This window comes from Scylla paramamosain, chromosome 48 (assembly GCF_035594125.1).
Source record: "Scylla paramamosain isolate STU-SP2022 chromosome 48, ASM3559412v1, whole genome shotgun sequence".
NCBI classification, from domain to species: domain Eukaryota; kingdom Metazoa; phylum Arthropoda; class Malacostraca; order Decapoda; family Portunidae; genus Scylla; species Scylla paramamosain.
The window spans coordinates 481033-501231 of NC_087198.1; the positions used below are offsets into that span (position 1 = coordinate 481033).

General features: G+C 43.9%; 2 protein-coding genes across 2 annotated transcripts in view; one reads left to right on the forward strand and one right to left on the reverse strand.

Annotated features, from left to right (window-relative positions):
• Positions 1 to 20199, reverse strand: part of LOC135095166 (uncharacterized) — a 96740-nt gene that overhangs the window by 69802 nt on the left and 6739 nt on the right. The window contains exons 2-3 of the mRNA XM_063995955.1: positions 16781 to 16995; positions 6192 to 6334 (exon numbers count right to left, since the gene is read on the reverse strand). The gene's annotated coding sequence lies outside the window, so the exon portion shown is untranslated. The remainder of the gene's footprint in view (positions 1 to 6191; positions 6335 to 16780; positions 16996 to 20199) is intronic.
• Positions 6540 to 20199, forward strand: part of LOC135095165 (uncharacterized) — a 30388-nt gene continuing 16728 nt past the window's right edge. Inside the window, exons 1-2 of the mRNA XM_063995954.1 lie at positions 6540 to 6627; positions 18403 to 20199. The exon at positions 18403 to 20199 is cut by the window's right edge and continues 276 nt beyond it. Of these exons, the coding sequence (XP_063852024.1) occupies positions 18442 to 20199 (1758 nt within the window). The 5' untranslated portion in view covers positions 6540 to 6627; positions 18403 to 18441. The remainder of the gene's footprint in view (positions 6628 to 18402) is intronic.

A 20199-nucleotide genomic window follows, 5' to 3' on the forward strand; every position in this document is an offset into this window, starting at 1 on the left:
GTAGCAGTAGTAGTAGTAGTAGTAGTAGTAGTAGTAGTAGTAGTAGTAGTATTAGTAGTAGTAATAGTACTAGTAGTAACAAAAGCAGAAGTAACAGTAGTCGTAATAATAATTATAGTAGTAGTAGTAGTAGTAATAGTAGTAGTATTCATAATAATATTAAAAGTAGTCGTAATAATAATATCCGTAATAATACTAGTAGAAGTAGTAGTAGTAACAGTAATCGTAATAATAATAGTAGTAGTAGTAGTAGAGTAGTAGTAGTAGTAGTAGTAGTCGTAGTAGTAGTATTAGTAATAAAAGTAATAGTAGTAGTAGTAGTAGTAGTAGTAGTAGTAGTAGTAGTAGTAGTAGTAGTAGTAGTAGTAATAGTAGTAGTAGTAACAGAAGCAGTAGTAACAGTAGTCGTAATAATAATTATAGTAGTAGTAGTAGTAATAGTAGTAGTATTCATAATAATACTAAAAGTAGTCGTAATAATAATATTCGTTGTAATACTAGTAGAAGTAGTAGTAGTAACAGTAATCGTAATAATAACAGTAGTAGTAGTAGTAGAGTAGTAGTAGTAGTAGCAATCGTAGTAGTAGTATTAGTAGTAAAAGTAATAGTAGTAGTAGTAGTAGTAGTAGTAGTAGTAGTAGTAGTAGTAGTAGTAGTAGTAGTAGTAGTAGTAGCAGTAGTAGAAGTAGAACGACTATTAGTAGTAGTAGTTTTTTTTTTCTTTTATGTAGGAGTGACAATGGCCAAGGGCAACAAAAATATAATAAAAAAAAATGCCAACTGAAATGCCAGTCCCATCAAAAGGTCAAAGCAGTGGTCAAAAATTGCTGAATAAGTGTCTTGAAACCTCTCTCTTGAAGGAATTCAAGTCTTAGGAAGGTGGAAATATAGAAGCTGGCAGGGAGTTCCAGAGTTTACCAGAGAAAGGGATGTATGATTGAGAATACTGGTTAACTCTTGCGGGAGAGAGGTGGACAGAATAGGGGTGAAAGAAAGAAGAAAGTCTTTTGCAGCGAGGCCGCGGAAGGAGGGGAGGCATGCAGTTAGCAACATCAGAAGAGCAGTTAGCATGAAAATAGCGGTAGAAGACAGCTAGATATGCAACATTGCGGCGGTGAGAGAGAGGCTGAAGACAGTCAGTTAGAGGAGAGGAGTTGATGAGACGAAAAGCTTTTGATTCCACTTTGTCTAGAAAAGCAGCATGAGTGGAACCTTCCCAGACATGTGAAGCATACTCCATACATAGACGGATAAGGCCCTTGTACAGAGTTAGCAGCTGGGGAGGTGAGAAAAACATGCGGAGACGTCTCAGAACACCTAACTTCATAGAAGCTGTTTTAGCTAGAGATGAGATGTGAAGTTTCCAGTTCAGATTATAAGTAAAGGACAGACCGAGGATGTTCAGTGTATAAGAAGGGGACAGATGTGTGTCATTGAAGAAGAGGGGATAGTTGTCTGGAAGGTTGTGTCGAGTTGAGAGATGGAGGAATTGAGTTTTTGAGGCATTGAACAATACCAAGTTTGCCCTGCCCGAATCAGAAATTTTAGAAAGATCAGAAGGCAAGCATTCTGTGGCTTCCCTGCGTGATATGTTTACCTCCTGAAGGGTTGGACGTCTATGAAAAGACGTGGAAAAGTGCAGGGTGGTATCATCAGCGTACGAGTGGATAGGACAAGAAGTTTGGTTTAGAAGATCATTAATGAATAATAAGAAGGGAGGTGACAGGACAGAACCCTGAGGAACACTACTGTTAATAGATTTAGGAGAAGAACAGTGACCGTCTACCACAGCAGTAATAGAACGGTCAAAAAGAAAACTTGAAATGAAGTTACAGAGAGAAGGATAGAAGCCGTGCGAGGGTAGTTTGTAAATGAAAGCTTTGTGCCAGACTATATTAAAAGCTTTTGATATGTCCAAGGCAACAGCAAAAGTTTCACCAAAATCTCTAAAGGAGGATGACCAAGACTCAGTAAAGAAAGCCAGAAGATCACTAGTAGAGCGGCATTGACGGAACCCGTACTGGCGATCAGATACAAGGTTGTGAAATGATAGATGTTTAAGAATCTTCCCGTTGAGGATAGATTCAAAAACTTTAGATCGGCAGGAAATTAAACCAACAGGACGGTAGTTTGAGGGACTAGAACGGTCACCCTTTTTAGGAACAGGTTGAATGTAGGTAAACTTCCAGCAAGAAGGAAAGGTAAATGTTGACAGACAGAGCTGAAAGAGTTTGACTAGGCAAGGTGCAAGCACGGAGGCACAGTTTCGTAAAACAATAGGAGGGACCCCATCAGGTCCATAAGCCTTCCGAGGTTTAGGCCAGCGAGGGCATGGAAAACATCATTGCGAAGAATTTTAATAGGTGGCATGAAGTAGTCAGAGGGTGGAGGAGAGGGAGGAACAAGCCCAGAATCGTCCAAGGTAGAGTTTTTAGCAAAGGTTTGAGCAAAGAGTTCAGCTTTAGAAAATTATGTGATAGCAGTGGTGCCATCTGGTTGCAATAGAGGAGGGAAAGAAGAAGAAGCAAAGTTATTGGAGATATTTTTGGCTAGATAACAGAAATCATGAGGTTAGTTAGATCTTGAAAGGTTTTGACATTTTCTGTTAATGAAGGAGTTTTTGGCTAGTTGGAGAACAGACTTGGCATGGTTCCGGGCAGAAATATAAAGTGCATGAGATTCTGGTGATGGAAGGCTTAAGTACCTTTTGTGGGCCACCTCTCTATCATGTATAGCACGAGAACAAGCTGTGTTAAACCAAGGTTTAGAAGGTTTAGGACGAGAAAAAGAGTGAGGAATGTACGCCTCCATGCCAGACACTATCACCTCTGTTATGCGCTCAGCACACAAAGACGGGTCTCTGACACGGAAGCAGTAGTCATTCCAAGGAAAATCAGCAAAATACCTCCTCAGGTCCCCCCAACTGGCAGAGGCAAAACGCCAGAGGCACCTTCGCTTAGGGGGATCCTGAGGAGGGATTGGAGCGATAGGACAAGATAAAGATACGAGATTGTGATCGAAGGAGCCCAACGGAGAAGAAAGGGTGACAGCATAAGCAGAAGGATTAGAGGTCAGGAAAAGGTCAAGAATGTTGGGCGTATCTCCAAGACGGTCAGGAATACGAGTAGGGTGTTGCACCAATTGCTCTAGGTCATGGAGAATAGCAAAGATGTGGGCTAGTTCACCAGGATGGTGAGTGAAGGGAGAGGAAAGCCAAAGCTGGTGGTGAACATTGAAGTCTCCAAGAATGGAGATCTCTGCAAAAAGGAAGAGGGTCAGAATGTGCTCCAATTTGGAAGTTAAGTAGTCAAAGAATTTCTTATAGTCAGAGGAGTTAGGAGAGAGGTATACAGCACAGATAAATTTAGTATGAGAGTGACTCTCTAGTCGTAGCCAGATGGTGGAAAACTCGGAAGATTCAAGAGCGTGGGCACGAGAGCAGGTTAAGTCATTGCGCACATAAACGCACCATCCAGCTTTGGATCGAAAATGAGGATAGAGAAAGTAGGAGGGAACAGAAAAGGGGCTAATGTCGGTTGCCTCAGACACCTGAGTTTCAGTGAGGAAAAGAAGATGAGGTTTAGAAGGTGTTCTACAGATTGAAAATTAGATCTTAGACCGCGAATGTTGCACAAGTTAATGAGGAAAAAGTTGAGGGGGGTGTCAAGACACTTAGGGTCGTTGACAGAAAGGCAGTCCGACCTGGGGACATTTATGGTCTCCTCCCCAGATGGGGACTCCGAGGCTGGTGTAGGAGTCGCCATGATGATTTTAAAATTTTAGAGTGAAGGGTGTGTGTGTTATTAGGTGCTTGTAGTTTTGTGTGGAGGAAGAGAGTTGTCTTTAGAGGGCAGGCTGTGACTGCCCCCTTGTGTTGTGAGACACAAAGGGAAACGTTCAGTGAGGTCACAGCTGGGTTTAATGATAAGTTCACAGCACCCCCTGAACAGTGCTGCACACCTCACTGGGAGTAATTATCGTTTCGGCAGGTAGTAACAGTTAACAGAAGTAAGCATAGTAGAAGACAGAGAGGGTTGCAAGGAAGTAGTAGTAGTAGTAGTAGTAGTAGTAGTAGTAGTAGTAGTAGTAATAGAAACAGTAGTAACTAATTGTAAAAGTAATTATAGTAATAGTAGTAATAGTTGTAGTATTCATGATAGTACTAAAAGTAGTCATAATATTAATAGTCGTCTTAATACTAGTAGAGTAGTAGTAGTAATAGTAGTAGTAATAGTAGTAGTAGTAGAGCTAATATTAGTATTAGTAGCAGTAGTAGAAGTAGTACGAGTATTAGTATTAGTAGTAATAGTAACAGAAGTAAGCATAGTAGCAGTAGTAATTGTAATAGTAGTAGAAGTAGTATGTAGTAGTAGGAATAGTAGTAGTAGTAGTAGTAGTAGTAGTAGTAGTAGTAGTAGTAGTAGTAGCAGCAGCAGTAGTAGTAACAGTATTAGCAGCAGCAGTAGTAGTAATAGTAGTAGTAGCAGTAGTAATAATAGTAGTAACAGAATTGTAGTAGCACTAGTAATTGTAGTAGTAGTAATAGTAGTAGTACTAGTAGCAGTAGTAGTAGTAGCAGTAGAAGTAGCAGCAGTAGCAGTAGTAGTAGTAGCAGTAGAAGTAGCAGCATTAGCAGTAGTAGCAGCAGTATTTATGTAGAGCGAGTGTGAGGTGCGGTTCACACCAGCCAGTCACTGTCACCGCCGTCCGTGACGTCATGAGTGGGGGGGAGGGAGCGAGGAGAGCACCTCGTGTGTGGGCGGCGGAAAGGGGAAAGGAGCGTGAGGCGGGTGGGGGCCGGAAGGAGTGGATGGTGGGTGGGGGGCGGGAAGGGGCGGCTGGCAGGCTTGGAGCTGGAAGGAGTGGGTTGCTGGTAGGGGCCTGGCAGGAGTGGGTGGCGAAATGGGCTTAGGAAGAAGTGGGTTGAGGGTAGGTGGGGAGGAAGTGGGAGGAGATAAGGACAGGAAGGCGTGCTGGCAGGTAGTGGCCGTGAAGGGGCTGCTGGCTATTGGGCGGCCAGAAGCTGCTGCTGGAGGAAGTGGCACGGGAAGGAGTGGCTGGCGGGTGGTGGGGAGAGAGGTGGGGGGTAACGAGGCGTCTCGGACAGACACAACAAGATGGCGTCTGTCTGAGAAGGTGTCAAGCTTAGTTTCCCGAGCCAGCGGCATGATGGGACTAACAAAACACCAGCAGGATTTCTTTCATGCACATGTACACAACACACGTGTGGCTGTACACCTGGCGGCTACTCAACACACCTGGTACACTACTGGTAGCACACTTCAGGGAGGGCTTGGCCAATCCTGGTTATCTTGACCACCACTAAGTCTTTGAGGAGGAACACAATGCGATACACACGCGCACCACACAAGATACGCCGCCACACTGGCTGCAGACTGAGCGGCGTCCCTTTGGCTCAGTGTTTCCAGGCCGTTCGGTACTTGAGCGACACACAAAGGTCTACCTAATATACAGGGACTTGTTCAACCAACGAACACACTCATTTCCACCAAAAAAAAAAAAATAATATAAATAAAATAAATAAATAAATAAGTAAGTAAAAATAATCAAATAATTAAATTAGATTAAATGATTAAAATTACTATTGCTTCTACACTTACTACTGCTATTACTGCTACTACTACTACTACTTCTACTACTACTACTACTACTTCTACTGTGTGTGTGTGTGTGTGTGTGTGTGTGTGTGTGTGTGTGTGTGTGTGTGTGTGTGTGTGTGTGTGTGTGTGTCATATTACTGATAATAATCATAGTAACAATATAACAGCAAGAACTACTACTACTACTATTACTACTACTACAATTACTAATATAAGTACTACTACTACTGCAGCTGTTTTTTGCAACAATTCTTAAGGCATTATTATTAATATTCACATACTAGTAGTAGTAGTAGTAGTAGTAGTAGTAGTAGTAGTAGTAGTAGTAGTAGAGGTAGTAGTAGTAGTAGTAGTAGTAGTAATAGTAGTAGTAGTAGTAGTAGTAGTTGTAGTAGTGAGAAATCGTAAATACTACCTCTACCACTACAATTACTACTACTACTACTACTACTACTACTACTACTACTACTACTACTACTACTACTACTACTTGTACTACTACTACTACTACATAGGCATGCTATTAAAGGTCGTGAACAGTTCCATCTGGTACAAACTTAGCTGTGTCACCTTGGTGGATCCCTGTCAAAGTGTCTTCTGAATTGTCTTTGCACTTCTTTGACATTTTCGTGCCTCCAGTAACACTTTATGACAGATGTTCTTCCTTCACAGCTTACTCTTACTTCTGACATTATTATTTTGCCCAACTGTTTCTGAAAAAAAAAATCAGTGAATTATAGCTAGTCAAACAGTGAGTATATTTTTGGGTGACTCTCTCTCTGTCTCTCTCTCTCTCTCTCTCTCTCTCTCTCTCTCTCTCTCTCTCTCTCTCTCTCTCTGTTTATACAGACAGATACAGATAGATAGATGTACACAGGTACAGACTTGTGCTTGTGGAGTATAAATGTAAAAGCATGAAGCACAGTGTGTCTCTCCCCACAGGCACCTCCCGCCTCACGCCTTGCTTCCTCCCGTCTCCCAGAGTCTACACACCTGCACTCTTGAGGTGAGTACACTTACTCTTTTCTTTCCTGGTAATTGTTTTCACTGTGTTTTCTATTGCACACACTCAGAAAGTAGAAAATGAGGCACTAACGAGGCAAGACTATATACCACAAACACTAAACACAATAATAATAATAAAAATATTAATAATAATAATAATAATGATAATAATAATTATGATAATAAATGGTTTATTAATAAGGCAGTTTACAAACTGAAAATGTACAGAGGGGGTGGGAAAATACTTAACATTAATCCTGGAGCTAAGCCTAATCTAAAAGCGAAATACTGTTGATTGATGGCTCGCACCAGGTGGGAATCGCGCTGAGTCTGTCCCGGTCCGTGCGCGGCGCCTTTAGGGGCGTTATCTTGTTGTGGTGTCTAGAGGCACGGACCAGGTGAGGTGCGTCAGGCAGAAGCATGTGTCTGAGGCGTGGATGATGCAGAAGTCCCCTTCCAAACTTCTCCAGAGCCTCTCGGTGCCTGGTGGATAGTCTGGACGTCTGAACAGACTCAGGGTGGTCAGGGCTTCATCACAGGTGGTGTAGGCAGGGACAAAGATGACCCTGAACGCCCTCTTCTGCACTTTCTTCAGCTGGAGCTGTTGAGTGTGTGTGAGGGAGGAGGACCACGCTGGGGAGGCGTACATGAGTTTGGGGAGGATGAAGGTGAGGCACACTCCCCTTAACTCGTCTGTCAGTGTCCCCAGCGACCTGAGTCTGCGCATCATGTACAGCTTGTAGGTAGCGGATCTTACGGTGCTGGCGACATGCTGCTTCCAGATCAGCTGGTCGTCCGCCGTGACTCCGAGAAGCACATCCAGAGGCACATCGGACCACCTGGAGGGAGTGAGGGCCGACTGTGAGCTGGAGAGAGGGCAGTGGTACAGAGGAGGTACAGAAATGCATCACCACAGTTTCGCTGTTGTAGATGGTCATCCTGCTCTCCTCCGTCCATGTCTGCAGTCGCTCCAAAATGACTTGCAGTGGTGAGTAGTCCGTGTTCCTGTCGGAGACTGGGACGCCCACGGTGCAGTCGTACACACACTTCCAGCCATGGGGGTGTCAGTGAGGGCGTCGTTAATGAGGAGGAGGAAGCATAGTGGGCTCATCTTGGTCCCCTGGGGGACCCCACATGTCAGCTGTTGGATATTAGAGACAGAGCCCTGATAGCGAACGGCTTGACGCCTCCCTGAGAGGGTGTTGGCTAGCCACGCTACCAGGTTGGGAGGGAGACCAAGACTTATTGCCTTGCTGAAGACAACAAAGTGATCAACAAGATCAAAGGCTTTTTGAAGTCCACAAAGGCAACAGCTAGAGAGGTGTTTCGCTTGTCCAGGTGGCTGTGGATGAAGTCAAGGAAGCTGGTCAGGTAATGGGAAGTGGGGGTGGCTTTAATATTTCCAAACTGTCTGATATCCACGGTATAACAAGTTTTGGTGTAGGCCCAGTCATACACAAAATCTTCACAAATAAAGCTAGGGATGGGGGTGATAGAGACTGGCCTGAGGTCACCGAGGGACTGTGCACTGGAAGCTTTGCGGATGGGAGAGACGTAAGACGTCTTCCAGTCCGCAGGGCAAGAGTGTTGGGAAAGAGAGGCGTTTATTATGGGGCATAGCTGTGTTGCTGGCTCTTCCCATATGGGAAGGTCAGTGGGTGTGGTGGATCTTGGTATCTTTAAGTATCCTTGGTATCTTGGTATCTTGGTATCTTTAAGTATCCTCTTAAAAACATCTATCGCCTGGACAGTGGGGGGAGGGGAGGGGGCGGGAAGATGGGCAGGAAGTGGAGTGGTGTGGAGGGGAGGGCAGGTGTGACAGATAGCGGCAAAGTGGTCGTTCATCTCCTGAGCCGCGAGATTAGCAGGAAGGTGTGAGGTGCAAGGAAGAGATGAAGTGTGCTTTTGTAGGCCACACAAAGCTTTGCTGCTAGCGAACCACTGTCTGTTGTTGGCCTGCTTGAAGTGGTGTATCTTGTCCGGGTAATAGCTTGACTTGGCAGCCTTAATCTCCCTGATCCCTCTGTTTCTTAGCTTCCTGTATAGGTCTGGGCAGGAGTGGAACGACCACGTCCGCTGATGCATGAGTCTTTTAATGCGGGGCGTCATCCAGGGGGCATCAGATGTGTGCACTGTGACGCTCTTGGCTGGGAAGTAGCGGTGGAAGGCTTCTGTGGTGGTGGCGACGTAATTGTGCCATTTTGAGTGGACGTCCTCCACATCCAGCACCTCGGTCCACGGGTGTTGTGTCACCCACTGCCCAAACTCCCTCAAGGCTGAGTCAGACATGAGGCGGTGGGTCCTGGTGATAGCTGGCCGGGGGGTCGAGGTGGTGGGTGTGGGTGTCCACAGTATGGAGAGGTGGGTGCTCCGTCCCATGGGAGGCAGCGGCTTGGGGAGCGGGTACCGTGTCACACACAGAGTTGTCATCGATTATTGCAATGATTATGGAATTGTTCCTAATGAGGACTAAATTATTTTTTTTGTTTGAAATATCACTCGTTGTGATAAAGTTCCATTAAAGATCGAGGAACACGTTATTAAGTACTGTGACAGATACAAGTTTTTAAGGGCCTGGTTTACCGACAGCGGTTGTATGAAGGACGTGGTGTCACTACACGAGGCAAAGTGTCAGTCAGTCGTTAACAAATTTTTCTACATTTTGTGCCTCGAACCCTGATATGCCTCAGTGTTATAAGCGACTTGTTTTTGACGCGGCTGTGTTGGCTGAACTGAGATACAGCTGCAAGACGTGGCTGACAGACGGCTGTGTGTCACTCACCAGTCAGTACAATAAACTTATGAAATGTCTCCTGGACGTGACAAATAACACAAGCTCAAACTTATGTCATGTTGAATCGAGAATTAAGCCAGTTTACCATACTGTCTGTGCCCGACGGAAACGTTTCTTGGAGAGGAAGCTGACTGTATCTACTCGACAGAAGTGAACCATTTCATGTTGTATTTAGTTGATGCAGAGAAGCTAACACCCCTGGTTATAAGTTTATCCAGAGCGCCATACAGTATGATAATCATATAAATCCTCTTGACAGAATAATTAATTTAATTACCAATAAGCCACAAGACGCAACAAAGTATCACACATATAAAACAATATTGAATTCTAGTCTTGGTGTCCATAATATTTATTCAGATGACATAATGTCCCTGATTTTACACATTTGGCGTTTGTAAGAATTCGACTGATGTCTTATGTAGGTACGTGTGTGAAGTGTTGATTAGTTATAGGACCTAAAAAGAAAACAATACTTAATTAGAACTACTTATTGCATTAATATTGGTCAAATTGTGTTAGACGTTATGCTGAGTTATGTATCTATGTTAGTTATAGCATTACTGCTAGTAAGTGCTTGCTAATGCTGGTTACTTTGCATCGCCTAATTCTTAAACAATACTTAGGTGAAAGTGTTGTTATTTATGTTTGTAAATGTATGATTCTTTATTTGGACCACTGGCAAATTTTGTACCTTTCACTTTACTGTATGAATAATTTCTTTGGTCAGTAAAAGTAACTAACTATCACGTTGGGCGGCGGGTGACCGGACCCTCGCATACGACGCAGGAGGTAGTTGCGTTCGTACGTTTGCACGGCAGCACACATTATCCTTTATGTGTCGACACGCACTCGCTAAATGTGTTCACAAGTACAACAATCTCACCAGGGCGAGCCTAAAACTAAAAACTAAGAGTTGAAAACTGAAAAAACCGAGGTCACTATCAATAGGGGGCGGGGAAGGCAGGAAGGCCAACATGCTGGCCGAGGCTGCTCTAGAGCACCTAAGGTCACACGTTCTTTCCTTTCCCATGTGTGTGTCTGTGTGTGTGTGTGTGTGTGTTATAATAGGACAAGTGGCATTAAAAAGCAGGTAATTTAGCGACAAGCATTGCACGACAACATTACTGCGGTGATTAAAAGTACTCCAGTAAAATACTACATGGCATCACACAAGCCAGGCAGGAGGGGAGCGAGGCCTAGCGAGATTGAAAACAGCTGACTGAATGACAAGCGGCAGAGAGAGAGAGAGAGAGAGAGAGAGAGAGAGAGAGAGAGAGAGAGAGAGAGAGAGAGAGAGAGAGAGCACTATACAATTTTTTGTTTGTTATTTCCGTGAATAAATTACGGTGCCCATGAATAGTATTGCTGTAATCCTACACACACACACACACACACACACACACACACACATACACACACACACACACACTGATAACAAAAAATAATAAAAAATATGAATAAAGGAAAGATGGTAAAGCAGACACTGAGGGTTGCAAGTAAGTAGTAGTAGTAGTAGTAGCAGTAGTAGTAGTAGTAGTAGTAGTAGTAGTAGTAGTAGTAGTAATAGTAGTAGTAATAGTACTAGTAGTAATAGAAGCAGTAGTAACAGTAGTCGTAATAATAATTATAGTAGTAGTAGTAGTAATAGTAGTAGTATTCATAATAATACAAAAAGTAGTCGTAATAATAATATTCGTAGTAATACTTGTACAAGTAGTAGTAATAACAGTAATCGTAATAATAGTAGTAGTAGTAGTAGAGTAGTAGTAGTAGTAGTAATAGTCGAAGTAGTAGTATTATTAGTAGAAGTAGTAGTAGTAGTAGTAGTAGTAGTAGTAGTCGTAGTAGTAGTATTATTAGTAGAAGTAGTAGTAGTAGTAGTAGTAGTAGTAGAACTAATATTAGTATCAGTAGCAGTAAAAGAAGTAGAACGACTATTAGTAGTAGTAGTTTTTTTTTTTTTTATGTAGGAGTGACACTGGCCAAGGGCAACAAAAATCTAATAAAAAAAAATCCCCACTGAAATGGCAGTCCCATCAAAAGGTCAAAGTAGTGGTCAAAAATTGATAAATAAGTGTCTTCAAACCTCCCTCTTGGAGGAATTCAAGTCATAGGAAGGTGGAAATATAGAAGCTGGCAGGGAGTTCCAGAGTTTACCAGAGAAAGGGATGAATGATTGAGAATACTGGTTAACTCTTGCGTTAGAGAGGTGGACAGAATAGGGGTGAGAGAAAAAAGAAAGTCTTTGCAGCGAGGCCGTGGAAGGAGGGGAGGCATGCAGTTAGCAACATCAGAAGAGCAGTTAGTATGAAAATAGCGGTAGAAGACAGCTAGATATGCAACATTGCGGCGGTGAGAGAGAGGCTGAAGACACTCAGTTAGAGGAGAGGAGTTGATGAGACGAAAAGCTTTTGATTCCACCCTGTCTAGAAGAGCAGTATGAGTGGAACCTCCCCAGTCATGTGAAGCATATTCCATACACGGACGGATAAGGCCCTTGTACAGAGTTAGCAGCTGGAGAGGTGAGAAAAACATGCGGAGACGTCTAAGAACACCTAACTTCATAGAAGCTGTTTTAGCTAGAGATGAGATGTGAAGTTTCCAGTTCAGATTATAAGTAAAGGACAGACCGAGGATGTTCAGTGTATAAGAAGGGGACAGTTGAGTGTCATTGAAGAAGAGCGGATAGTTGTCTGGAAGTTGTGTCGAGTTGATAGATGGAGGAATTGAGTTTTTGAGGCATTGAACAATACCAAGTTTGCCCTGCCGCAATCAGAAATTTTACAAAGATCAGAAGTCAAGCATTCTGTGGCTTCCCTGTGTGATATGTTTACCTCCTGAAGGGTTGGACGTCTATGATAAAACGTGGAAAAGTGCAGGGTGGTATCATCACCGTACGAGTGGATAGGACAAGAAGTTTGGTTTAGAAGATCATTAATGAATAATAAGAAGGGAGGTGACAGGAGAGAACCCTGAAGAACACCACTGTTAATAGATTTAATAGAAGAACAGTGACCGTCTACCACAGCAGTAATAGAACGGTCAGAAAGGAAACTTGAGATGAAGTTACAGAGAGAAGGATAGAAGCCGTAGGAGGGTAGTTTGGAATTAAAAGCTTTGTGCCAGACTCTATCAAAAGCTTTTGATATGTCCAAGGCAACAGCAAAAGTTTCACCAAAATCTCTAAAAGAGGATGACCAAGACTCAGTAAGGAAAGTCGGAAGATCACCAGTAGAGCGGCCTTGACGGAACCCATACTGGCGATCAGATACAAGGTTGTGAAGTGATAGATGTTTAAGAATCTTCCTGTTGAGGATAGATTCAAAAACTTTAGATAGGCACGAAATTAAAGCAATAGGACGGTAGTTTGAGGGATTAGAACGGTTACCCTTTTTAGGAACAGGTTGAATGCAGGCAAACTTCCAGCAAGAAGGAAAGGTAGATGTTGACAGACAGAGCTGAAAGAGTTTGACTAGGCAAGGTGCAAGCACGGAGGCACAGTTCCGGAAAACAATAGGAGAGACCCCATCAGGTCCATAAGCCTTCCGAGGGTTTAGGCCAGCGAGGGCATGGAAAACATCATTGCGAAGAATTTTAATACGTGGCATGAAGTAGTCAGAGGGTGGAGGAGAGGGAGGAACAAGCCCAGAATCGTCTAAGGTAGAATTTTTAGCAAAGGTTTGAGCGAAGAGTTCCGCTTTAGAAAAATAAGTGATAGCAGTGGTGCCATCTGATTGAAATAGAGGAGGGAAAGAAGAAGTAGCAAAGTTATTGGAAATATTTTTGGCTAAATAACAGAAATCACGGGGGAATTAGATCTTGAAAGGTTTTGACATTTTCTGTGAATGAGGGATTTTTTGGCTAGTTGGAGAACAGACTTGGTATGGTTCCGGGCAGAAATATAAAGTGCATGAGATTCTGGTGATGGAAGGCTTAAGTACCTTTTGTGGGCCACCTCTCTATCATGTATAGCACGAGAACAAGCTGTGTTAAACCAAGGTTTAGAAGGTTTAGGACGAGAAAAAGAGTGAGGAATGTACGCCTCCATGCCAGACACTATCACCTCTGTTATGCGCTCAGCACACAAAGACGGGTCTCTGACACGGAAGCAGTAGTCATTCCAAGGAAAATCAGCAAAATACCTCCTCAGGTCCCCCCAACTAGCAGAGGCAAAACGCCAGAGGCACCTTCGCTTAGGGGGATCCTGAGGAGGGATTGGAGCGATAGGACAAGATAAAGATATGAGATTGTGATCGGAGGAGTGCAATGGAGAAGAAAGGGTGACAGCATAACCAAAAGGATTAGAGGTCAGGAAAAGGTCAAGAATGTTGGGAGTATCTCCAAGACGGTCAGGAATACGAGTAGGGTGTCGCACCAATTGCTCTAGGTCATGGAGGATAGCAAAGTTGTAGGCTAGTTCACCAGGATGGTCAGTGAAGAAAGAGGAAAGCCAAAGCTGGTGGTGAACATTGAAGTCTCCAAGAATGGAGATCTCTGCAAAAGGGAAGAGAGTCAGAATGTGCTCCACTTTGGAAGTTAAGTAGTCAAAGAATTTCTTATAATCAAAGGAGTTACGAGAGAGGTATACAGCACAGATAAATTTAGTATGAGAATGACTCTGTAGTCGTAGCCAGATGGTGGAAAACTCGGAAGATTCAAGAGCGTGGGCACGAGAGCAGGTTAAGTCATTGTGCACATAAACGCACCATCCAGCTTTGGATCGAAAATGAGGATAGAGAAAGTAGGAGGGAACAGAAAAGGGGCTACTGTCAGTTGCCTCAGACACCTGAGTTTCAGTGAGGAAAAGGAAAAGGAAAAGAAGATGAGGTTTAGAAGAGGAGAGGTGGTGTTCTACAGATTGAAAATTAGATCTTAGACCGCGAATGTTGCACAAGTTAATGAAGAAAAAGTTGAGGGGCGTGTCAAGACACTTAGGGTCGTCGATAGAAAGGCAGTCCGACCTGGGGACATTTATGGTCCCCTCCCCAGATGGGGACTCCGAGGCTGGAATAGGAGTTGCCATGATGATTTTAAAATTTTAGAGTGAAGGGTGTGTGTGTTATTAGGTGCTTGTAGTTTTGTGTGGAGGAAGAGAGTTGTCTTTAGAGGGCAGGCTGTGACTGCCCCCTTGTGTTGTGAGACACAAAGGGAAACGTTCAGTGAGGTCACAGCTGAGTTTAATGATAAGTTCACAGCACCCCCTGAACAGTGCTGCACACCTCACTGGGAGTAATTATCGTTTCGGCAGGTAGTAACAGTTAACAGAAGTAAGCATAGTAAAAGACAGAGAGGGTTGCAAGGAACTAGTAGTAGTAGTAGTAGTAGTAGTAGTAGTAGTAGTAATAGAAACAGTAGTAACAGTACTCGTGAAAGTAATTATAGTAGTAGTAGTAATAGTAGTAATATTCATAATAGTACTAAAAGTAGTCGTAATATTAATAGTCGTAGTAATACTAATAGAAGTAGTAGTAGTAACAGTAATCATAATAATAGTAGTAGTAGTAGTAGTAGAGTAGTAGTAATAGTAGTCGTAGTAGTAGTAGTAGTATTAGTAGTAGTAGTAGTAGTAGAGCTAATATTTGTATTAGTAGCAGTAGTAGAAGTAGAACGAGTACTAGTATAAGTAGTAATAGTAACAGAAGTAAGCATAGTAGCTGTAGTAATTATAGTAGTAGTAGAAGTAGTATGTAGTAGTAGTAGTAGTACTAGTAGTTGTAGTAGTAATAGTAGTAGTAGTAGTAGTATTAATAGTAGCAGCAGCAGTAGTAGTAATAGTAGTAGTAGCAGTAGTAATAATAGTAGTAACAGAATTGTAGTAGCACTAGTAATTGTAGTAGTAGTAATAGTAGTAGTACTAGTAGCAGTAGTAGTAGTAGCGGTAGAAGTAGCAGCAGTAGCAGTAGTAGTAGCAGCATTTATGTAGAGCGAGTGTGAGGTGCGGTTCACACCAGCCAGTCACTGTCACCGCCGTCCGTGACGTCATGAGTGGGGGGGAGGGAGCGAGGAGAGCACCTCGTGTGTGGGCGGCGGAAAGGGGAAAGGAGCGTGAGGCGGGTGGGGGCCGGAAGGAGTGGTTGGTGGGTGGGGGGCGGGAAGGGGCGGCTGGCAGGCGGGGAGTGGGAAGGAGTGGGTTGCTGGTAGGGGCCTGGCAGGAGTGGGTGGCGAATGGGTGTTTGGAAGGAGTGGGTTAAGGGAAGTGGGGGGAGGGAGGGGGAGAAGATAAGGACAGGAAGGCGTGCTGGCAGGTAGTGGCCCTGAAGGTGCTGCTGGCTTTTGGGCGGCCAGAAGCTGCTGCTGGAGGAAGTGGCACGGGAAGGAGTGGCTGGCGGGTGGTGGGGAGTGAGGTAGGGGTGGGGGGAGGAGGAATCACGGACTGACACAACAAGATGGCGTCTGTCTGAGAAGGTGGCAAGTGTAGTTTCCCGGGCCAGCGGCATGATGGGACTAACAAAACACCAGCAGGAGGTCTTTCTGTACACAACATGCACATGTACACAACACACGTGTGGCTGTACACCTGGCGGCTACTCAACACACCTGGTACACTACTGGTAGCACACTTCAGGGAGGGCTTGGCCAATCCTGGTTATCTTGACCACCACTAAGTCTTTGAGGAGGAACACAATGCGATACACACGCGCACCACACAAGATACGCCGCCACACTGGCTGCAGACTGAGCGGCGTCCCTTTGGCTCAGTGTTTCCAGGCCGTTCGGTACTTGAGCGACACACAAAGGTCTACCTAATATACAGGGACTTGTTCAACCAACGAACACACTCATATCCACAAAAAAAAAAAATAAATAAAATAAATAATATGAAATAAATAAATTAAATAAATAAAATTAATTAATAATGAAATTATACTAAATTATTAAAATTACTATTACTTCACTCTTACTACTACTATTACTACTACTAGTACTACTACTACTACTATTGTGTGTGTGTTATATTATTGATAGCAATCATAGTAACAATATAAGAACAAGAACTACTACTAGTACTATTATTACTACTATTACTACTACTATTATTACTACTACTATTACTAATATTAATGCTACTACTGCAGCTGTTTTAGCAACAATTCTTAAGGCAATAACATTAATATTCATATAGTCGTAGTAGCAGCAATAGTAGTAGTAGTAGTAGTAGTAGTAGTAGTAGTAGTAGTAGTAGTAGTAGTAGTAGTAAAAGTAGTAGTAGTGAGAAATCGCGAATACTACCTCTACCACAACTACTACTACTTTTTCTACTACTACTACTACTACTACTACTACTACTACTACTACTACTACTACTACTACAACTACTACTACTACTACTACTACTATTACAACTACTACTACACACGCCTGCTTATGAAGGTCGTGAACAATTTCATCTGGTACAAACGTAGCTGTGATGCGAGCAATGGCGAGTCACCTTGGTGGATCCCTGTCAAAGTGTCTTCTGAATTGTCTTTGCACTTCTTTGACATTTTCGTGCCTCCAGTAACACTTTATGACAGATGTTCTTCCTTCACAGCTTACTCTTACTTCTGACATTACTATTTTGCCCAACTGTTTCTGAAAAAAAAATACATTCAATGAATTATAGCGAGTCAAACAGTGAGTACATTTTTGGATGACTCTCTCTCGTTCTCTCTCTCTCTCTCTCTCTCTCTCTCTCTCTCTCTCTCTCTCTCTCTCTCTCTCTCTCTCTCTCTCTCTCTCTCTCTCTGTCTGTCTGTCTGTCTGTCTCTCTGTTTATACAGATAGATACAGATAGATAGATGTACACAGGTACAGACTTGTGCTTGTGGAGTATAAATGTAAGAGCATGAAGCACAGTGTGTCTCTCCCCACAGGCACCTCCCGCCTCACGCCTTCCTCCCTCCCGTCTCCCTTCATTCATAAGTACTTCACATTATTATTAATACATCAAAATCTTGGACATAATGCAGTATTCAAATTGGCAGAAAATGTTTCTCACACGAGAAGTAACAACGTTAACCTTATTTGTGCAATACTGACAACAATATTATTCACAAACAGTGTGACAAGTTGGACCAAAACTGTTGTGAACAGTTTGCCTCTTGATAGACAAAGTTCTTCTTACAACTGATAAAATGTTCAAACAAACAACAGGTTAAAAAGTAACCACTTCATCAACAAAAGCTGTGATTTTGATGCTATTTATTGCAGTCATCAAAAGTAACCACTTCATCAACAAAAGCTGTGATTTTGATGCTATTTATTGCAGTCATCAAAAGTAACCACTTCATCAACAAAAGCTGTGATTTTGATGCTATTTATTGCAGTCATCAAAAGTAACCACTTCATCAACAAAAGCTGTGATTTTGATGCTATTTATTGCAGTCATCGCATTTGTTGTTGTTATTAGTATTATTGTTATCACTATCCTTGTTGTTATTGTTATTATCATCATTATTTTATTATTATTTAAGTTAGTGTGAGACACTTGTATTAGTGTTTAGCTTCTCTGTAGCGGCGAGGTACTGTCGCTGTACAGTACAGTTCATTATGTTGTTGTACATTATAATTTGTTTGCACTCCTGCCCTCTGCTCTACTGTACAATACACCGTCAGAGAGCCTCGGCTCACGTGACTGTGTATTGTATGTACACCTTGAAATACTTTGTATTGTGCTCACCAATACAGGTTTGCTTACCTGCTTATTTACTTAACTACTTACTTACTGACTGACTGACTTACTTACTTACTTGCACACACACACACACACACACACACAGTCAAGTCTTGCCTCGTGTTGTCTTGTCAAATGGTTTGGCCACAACACACGTGCCATGCCGTGTGCCACAGTGTCTCTTACTCCCATCCACCCCTTTGTCTTGTCCCCACATCCCGGTGCTCACGCCGGCCACTTCAAGGCTCAACTCCCTCCCTCCCGCACTCAGCCTTGCAGGCCACGTCTCTCCTGCCCTGCTCCTCACTCGGGAAATTTCTTTGCAGGCTGCTGGCGAGAGGAACTGCCGTCCCAAGCCCTCCACCATGGCCGCCGCTCCGAAAGTTTGCGTCCGTCGCATTAAGCTTATCTGTCTCATGGAGAACGCAGGCAAGGACGTCTTGACCTTCGTGTTGAAGCGCGGCGCGCTGAACGCCCCCGCCACGCCGCCGGGCCAGTCCCTCACTGACTACCTTGACAACCTCCCTCAAGGCTCGACAGCCAACTATGGAAGGATGAGTAAAAAACAAAAGAAAGCAGCAGTGAACCACACCGACCGCCGCCAAGCACAACGCTTCCCTTTATGGGACAACTTTGATTTGACTTTATTGTACAAAGCAATAAAGCTGACGTGCGAAGGCCTGGCGAGAGATGGCGATCCCGAATGGGGGAACCAGAACACCCTGGAGGGATTGGTAACGAAAATCAAGGATGAGCGGAATGAACTCTTTCATGAAGTGAAATCTTTCAGCGAGGCAGAGTACCAGCACAAAGTCAACGAGTTAGAACACCTCTTTATCCGAGTCCTCGCCGCAGCCAAGACCAAATACTGCATTCCTGACGCAGAGGTGACACCCGTGCAGGACAACGCCCGGCAGGTCACTGATACCTTCAGAAAAACAGGAATGGAGAAAGAAATTTTAAAAGATTATTTCAGTATCATGCACCAAGAATTTCTGAGAGACAGTCAGACCCACCTCAAAACATCCTATGATCGAGTGCAAACCTTTGATCCTCTGTCCTTCCTTACCGACTCCCCAAAACACCATCATCACATCCAGGACATTTTCTGCAAGATGTCCCTCGTGGAAGGAAGAGGACACCTCCAACAGAGGCGAGACATCGACACTTGCGACGTGCTGACGGTGACGCGCCGCGCGGGACAGAATCCACAGCCGTCCACATCCTCATCGGCCACGCCGCCCACGCACGGCGCCAAGCCACAGCTCATCCTGATCAGGGGCGTGGCAGGAAGCGGCAAAACGACCCTGCTCACCTTCCTTGTCTCAGAGTGGCTTCAGGAGCCCGGCGCCTGCACCATCAAACACCTGGACGAGTACGACATCGTGGTGCGTGTCTTGTGCCGCGATAATGAAGGCCCATCTCTCCAGAACTTCCTCAAAGTGATCCTCCCAAACCATTTTGCTGTGATGGACGAACACCTCATCCCCCTCCTACAACAAAGCAAAGTTCTCTTCCTGATTGACGGCCTGGACGAACTGTCGCCAGGCACTCCATCACACAGCCTTGTGAAGGACATCCTCTACATATCGAAATACTCGCCAGGCTTCACACTCGTCTGCACATCGCGTCCCGAAACAGTGCAAGACTTCCTGGCCAAATTACCTGATGGTTATGAGGTGTGGGACATGGAGATGAAAAGTGTTAGCCATGAACAAAGAATTCATTTTGTCATGAAGCATTACAACAGCTTCCCAGACAAGGGGGACAAAGACCCTGAGAGGCTTGAGTACCTCATGAAACACATTGGCTGGAAGGATTACCTCGGCCTGCCATTAAATCTATTGTTCGTGGCAACACTTTTCTACATCGATCAAGACAAGATCAAGATCACCACCACCCAGACCAGCCTGTACGTCACCATTCGAGACTGGTGCATAGAAAAACTGCAGGGCAGACTCACAGATGATCCACGAGACACAAAGACCCGCGAGGTCCTCATCTCTAGGGTTCTACAAGATATATACGACATGTCATTGCAAGGTCTTCTACAAGACCGACTCACTCTGTCAAAACAGGAAGAGCAGAAGCTGATTTGTTGCTGCCTTGGAAAAGGATTACCC